The following is a 6179-nucleotide window of genomic DNA, read 5'->3' as shown; positions in this document are numbered from 1 at the left end:
TGGAACTAGGGGCAGGAAAACCATAATCAGAATATTCTGTATGACAAAAATGCATTTTCAACAAAAATGAAAATAAGTTAAAAGAACTACTGAAAACAGAAGACACATGAAAGTAGACATGTTTCAACCCATCATATACCTCCATATCCTCAATGTTTAGAATAGTGTCCAACACAGGGAACCAAAAATCAGATATAATTTGAATTAAATTTATTATTAAATATAGTATTGTTGAAGCAAAACATTAACTCTGCTACAAAAGTCTGACATCCTCACTCCAAGCCCATATTCTAGTTTACAATGGAGTTAAACAAAATGATAGATTCGTGTTTGCTAGATCAGTTAAACAGGTTTATTTATGAGAAACTTAAATTTTAGACCTTGTAAAAACACAACAAATGTTAGTGACTGGATATAATAGATGAATCCATTAATTCAATGGGGAAGAATCTAGATTTTCCCGGAGTAATTGAAGAGAAGTTCCTTTCAGAGCAAGAAGTCAATAACGCATAGATGTCTTCTCTATACCAAAGGGAACATTATGCTCTCTGAAGATGGAGAAAATCAGGAAGACAGTTTAAGACCTGCACTTCGCTCAGTAGAAGCTGGAGAACCCATACCCTCCACAGCATGAAGGGCGGCAGCAGCCATATCCGTAGCCTCCACAGCCAGAGCCATATCCATAGCCTCCATAGCCAGAGCCATATCCATAGCCTCCATAGCCACAGCCACAGCCCAGTCTGCGGATGCTGTTACATCCACAGCCATAGCCTCCATAGCCATAGCCCAGGCCTCCAAAGCCTCCAGAGCCATAGCCCAGGCCTCCGTAGTAGCTGCTGTAGTAGCTCATGGTGTCGGGAGAGACGAACTGTTTTGCACAGGAGATGAGTTGAGTGGTGTGTATGTGCCTGGCTTTCCTGAAAGCTTTTATACCCAGTGTGGAATACAGTAAACAGGGACATGTGATCCCATCTCCTTGCAACAGAATAATTTCAAGTCTATAAATTCATTTAAATAGTTTCTTTGTTACTTAACAAAAGGTCCACACTTCTATTAAGGAATTGTTAGTGATCATTATTTTTTTTAATGAGTTTGCATTCCAGTAAAGGAAATGCCTCCAAGATGAAAAATGAAGTTACCCCCTTCAAAGGCCATGCCGATGTTCCAATTAAAATCTTCTAATCTGGTTGATAGCTTCCAGGAACCTTGTAATTATGCAACTTTGGAGTGCTTTTCTTTTTAATTTACATTCCATTGTTTTAGCCAGCCATCATTCCTTTTAGCTCAGAGTTTTTCCCCCCAGGTACTTGGGCATCACCACGAAGTCCTTAGTGCTTGCCAAGTAGCCAAATGTAAAGGAAATACCATTTCTTGACCCATGAGAATTTTTGGCATCACCCCATCAATTCTTTGTTGACCTTCTTTCTCTTAATTCTATAATAAACATTTAGCTAGCTCTCCCTGCTCATTTGCTTAGCCTTTCCCTAATTCTTACTCATCCATTAACTCTTGACAGTATACCCATTCTTTCTCAATCAAGTGATAGCTTTATCAAATGGGATTTCATTAAATACCATCTTTTTAATTTATTGTGCTCTTTGACAATTTCACAATGGATATAACATATTCCGTTACTCTTACTCCCACCCTTTTTATCTCCTACCTGCTGCTGTCAAAGCACCCTCCTCTCTACAAATCCCTTTTCTGCATCAACTATTATTCTTCTTAGAAAATAGAATTACACTGTGAGTTTAAAACATTGTGTAGGGTATCAATACCATCTACCTGGCTACTTATTGGCTCAGATCCATTTGAACTAGGCTTACTTTCCATTTACAACAGTGATAGACGAATGAATCTTTTCTCACAAAACTGCTCTCTCTGAGTCAATCTAACGCTTGCTTCTTACATGGTCTTGAAATCTCCTGTAAGATTTTAGTGCTTTACCTATTTTGTTCATGGATATGCACTCTGTTTGTGAAGTGAACCTTCTAAGTGAAACCCACTAGTTCTCCTCCTTAAGCCTGCTATTTGTCATTCCTTGCTTACCATTTTTAGATTAGTGAACAATGTCCCTCCAGATCTCCCTGCCCCAGGGAGATTTCCCCTCCGATTTGTCCTATTATTATTAATATTCTAAAAGACCAATATTCTATATTGGCCATTGGGAAAATGGTTAAACTCTTTAAATTCACCAGCAATTTTATGCCTCACCAATAAAATACTTCTCTATCTCTGTACTTTGTAATCCACATTGTCTCTTCAGCTCAAAGGTAAGCAATTGTCGACAATGAGAGACATCAACCTTCTGTGACATCACAGACATGTTTCTTGTGACTTCCTCTGGAGTCAACTTTTGTATGTCAGATACTGCTGACAGGAATTCTAGTCTATCCCTACCTTCTAAACACAGCCCAAAAGTTGTCTTTCTGAAAAAGATCTCAATTTTGTTGTGTGTGTTGTGGCAGGGGGGGTGGGGGGGGGAAGTTCCACCGCAGTCTCTTTAGAATAACCTATGGAGTGTTAACAGATACAGATATGCAGGACACAGTCCTTTCTCATTAGATTTCAGAGTGGCATTTGGATGTTTCCCTGCTTTAGCTACTAAATGTCTGGTCTGTAATATTTGAAGTAAAGAAGGTTCATATCACCACATTCTATAATTAATTGCTCAGAGTGTATGGTAGTTTCTGCTTGATCGATTAAAATGCATGGAAGTCCATAAAAGATATAAATTCTGTGATCTCTGATCTTTGTGTGGCATGGAACTGCATCTTCTGCTCTTCACACTGCTTGTACCAGTAGATGTGTTGAGGATAATATACTTACATATGCTTTATTTTGCATAACCAGAGTAGAATACAACCTTACAACCTAGCAGAGGAAATAAGGAATGATATTGAAAACTGGCTTTTGCTATTAATGGAATCTTCATCTTCTTGCATAGGAGTTTGGGTGGCAGCTGTGCAATCCTAATTTTCCAACTAATTCCCAATACAAACCACAAATATTCTATGCTTCCAAAATGATCCTATCATGGAGGGTGCTACAAACTTCAAATTAAAAGAATGTCAGACAAAACCCACCATGAATTTCCAGTGGAGAGTTTTCTTGAGTTCCTTCCTAGCACTGTGTGAATTTGAGTAAGGCATCGACAGAGACAAATTGCATCAGAACATGAAAACTGAGTATCTTAAGACCAAATAAAAATAATCTACAGACAGTGTCATAATGAATGTCTAACAACCCACTCCATTCAAAAAATCCAGAAATACAAGTAATGTCCATCTACACAAAGTATTAAGATTAAAACAAATACAAAAGGTCATTATTTAGCTCATAATTCCAGAGAGAGAAAGAAAAGCATTCCATGAATCAAAAACTCAAAGAGATGTGCTGAAGAGATGAGAAGGCTCAGCTGTTAAGAATACTTGTAGCTCTGTCAGGAGACCAGGGTTTAATTCCCATTATCCATGACAAGTGGCTCTCAATCATATTTAGCTCCATTTCTAGGGGACCTAACTTACCTCTTCTGGATTCCTTGGTACCTGCATACACATGCTCTTGCACACACACACAGATAATGCCCCACATACACATAAAATAAGAAAGAGAACAAATCTTTTACATATTCAACGTATACAAGTCAAAATGAATACAAAAGAAGAAAGTTAATTGGAAAATCTGGGAAACAAGTAAAAGGGTGAAAATCACATCTGTAGGATCACCAAATTCCAGTCAACTGAAGAAGAGTGGAATAGGAGTAGAGTCAAATAGGAATATAATGCATGACATTGGATAAAATCAGAGAATAATCAGATGAATAGCCTTGTGTCTAAGAAAGAAAATAAAATAAACAGATATAAACATTAGTGAAGTGGAAGCCAGAGAAAGATTTGTTTGACATCTAAGTGGAGTTCATAGTGAGAAGAATTAGTCCAAGCAAACTTGCAGCCTAAACAGAGCTTCTAAAATGAAGAGATGTCTTCACTCTGCATATTGACATGGCCATTGATAATATAGGAATATGATTAATAGCTAACAAACTCAAGTCATTGTCCAAAGTTCTTGAGAAAATTAAAGCTGGGATGGCTGCAAGGCAATGTGAATGTGTTTTGCTAGTTTTCAGGCATCTGTACTGACCTGTCCATGGGGTTCTGACAGGACACACCCTCAGCTGAAACCACCAAGAGTACTAGCTGTGCAATACACTATGTTCCCTTTGAAAAAGGCCCTCACCTCCTCCCATCCTTCTCTCTCTCTCTCTCTCTCTCTCTCTCTCTCTCTCTCTCTCTCTCTCTCTCTCTCTCCCTCTCTCTCTCCGTTCTGCTTTCTCCCTCTTCTTCTCTCCCTCTTTTTCCTCTCTCTCTTCTCCTCTTTTCTCTGTCTCCCCCCCTTTCCTCTCTCCTGTTACTCCTGTCTCCAGAGGCTGGTCTCCCTCCTCCTTTCCCCCTTTATGATCCCTTTCCGAAAAAATTTAAAAAATACCCTCTGTTTGAACCCTGTCTCATGGCATCTTTCTCTCAAGTGCTGCTTTTCTTAAATTATAACATATTTAATGTGAGATAAAAACTACAAATTTTATGTTAAAATTGTTACCTATCTTGATTTAATTTTGGTATGTGTCATCTATCCAGAAAACTGTCCATTTCCTTTAAATTTTCCAATTTTGTTGCATACAGCTTTTTGAAGTATAATCTAATGATTTTCTGGATTTCCTCAGTGTCTATTACTCTGTCTCCCTTTTCATTTCTTATTTTCTTAATTTCATATTCTCTCTCTGCCTTTTGGTTAGTTTGGATAAAGGTTTGTCTATCTTGTTAATTTCCTCAAAGAACAAACTCTTTGTTTCATTGATTCTTTGCATTGTTTTCTTTGTTTCTGTTTTATTGATTTCAGCCCTCAATTGGATTATTTGCTGGCATCTGCTCCTCCCGGGTGAGTCTGCTTCTTTTTGTTCTAGAGTTTTCAGGTGTGCTGTTAAGTCACTAGTTTGGGAATTCTTCACTTTCCTTATGTAGGCCCTTAGTGCTATGAACTTTCCTCCTAGCACTGCTTCCAAAGTGTCCCGTAAGTTTGGGTATGCTGTGCTTTCATTTTTGTTGAATTCTAGGAAGCTGACTTTGGTGCGCATTAGTACTCAGCTGGAGAAATGGCTCCACAATTAGGAGCAGCTGCTGCTTTTGCAGAGAGTCAAGTTTAGTTCCCAGGCCCTCCATCAGGACCACCTGTAACTCAGGCCTGGGGTGGGGATCCGGCACACTCTTCTAGCCTCCACGGGTACCCATGTATATGTACCATAACCATACAGACACACAAACATATACACAAATACAAAAGTAAATCTCAAGAAGAAAACAGAGTACAATAAAAATGTGTATGCTATTCAACTTTGATTTAAGAAGTCTGATGAAAAAAAGTATCCACTCACCAAGCTATTTTCAGAAGAAGAATAGCAGAATCAAATCCCACAAACCAATCATCCCAGTCATTCAAAGAAGGGAGGGGTTAAAATGAAAAGGTGAGTATTGGCAAAACTGATGGAATGAATTTAAAACAATACTATAACAAATGTGCATTCTTTTGCTCTTTCTTGAAGGTTTTATTCACAAGACCACACAGTGGTTATTCTCGAAGCACAGGTGTGGTTTGTCCTATTGTTCCATATAGTGATACAATGCTCCTAATGGCAGCAGTGGGAAAATATACCACAAGATTTACATTCCAATTATGTGATAGCTATCCTGAAAATTTGGCTTTTTTCCAGTCTGGGCTGGCTGTAAATAAAACTAGCATGAATATCTTTACACATTTGTTTTCATGATTATATACACTCATATCTGTTGGATGCATTCCCAGGAGTGAAATTACCGTGTCATAGGAAATATGAATTCGCTGCCTTAATAGCTGTGGCATGCTTCCTAAAGTGCTTTTATTATTGTGTGTTTTAAGTGATACTGTGGGAAAAGTCTCTGCTGATTTGCATTCTTACATATAGTAACAAATACTGAGGATTTTGACATATTAGTGGTTGAGTGGTACTAACCCTAACTCAAATTTGAGTGTACATTTTGGGGGATCACTAGTGCTGTTGACTTGGCATGTTTATTGTAGTAATTGGCTACTTAAACATCTTTTTATTTTTAAGTTTCTTACTTGTATGTAATGTGTTGACCTAT

General features: G+C 38.0%; 1 protein-coding gene across 2 annotated transcripts; it reads right to left on the bottom strand.

Annotated features, from left to right (window-relative positions):
- Nucleotides 1–595: 595 nt before the first annotated feature.
- On the bottom strand, nt 596–850 carry LOC113835383 (keratin-associated protein 19-3-like). 2 transcript variants are annotated; one of them, XM_027413294.1, is made up of 2 exons: nt 715–850; nt 596–660 (listed from the first exon to the last, which is right to left on the bottom strand). In XM_027413294.1, exons 1-2 carry the CDS (start codon nt 848–850, stop codon nt 596–598), a joined length of 201 nt encoding a protein of 66 aa, XP_027269095.1. The 2 variants fall into 2 exon arrangements, with proteins under 2 accessions (XP_027269095.1, XP_027269094.1); XM_027413293.1 differs by having other exon boundaries at nt 596–850.
- Nucleotides 851–6179: the final 5329 nt, after the last annotated feature.

This window comes from Cricetulus griseus, chromosome 4 (assembly GCF_003668045.3).
Source record: "Cricetulus griseus strain 17A/GY chromosome 4, alternate assembly CriGri-PICRH-1.0, whole genome shotgun sequence".
NCBI lineage: Eukaryota > Metazoa > Chordata > Mammalia > Rodentia > Cricetidae > Cricetulus > Cricetulus griseus.
The sequence above is the reverse complement of the archived record's forward strand: the minus strand, read 5'-3'. Positions and strand labels throughout refer to the sequence as shown.

Coding starts and splice junctions, on each gene's coding strand:
- LOC113835383 (XM_027413293.1), bottom strand. CDS start 850: ATGAGCTACTACAGCAGCTACTACGGAGGCCTGGGCTATGGCTCTGGA.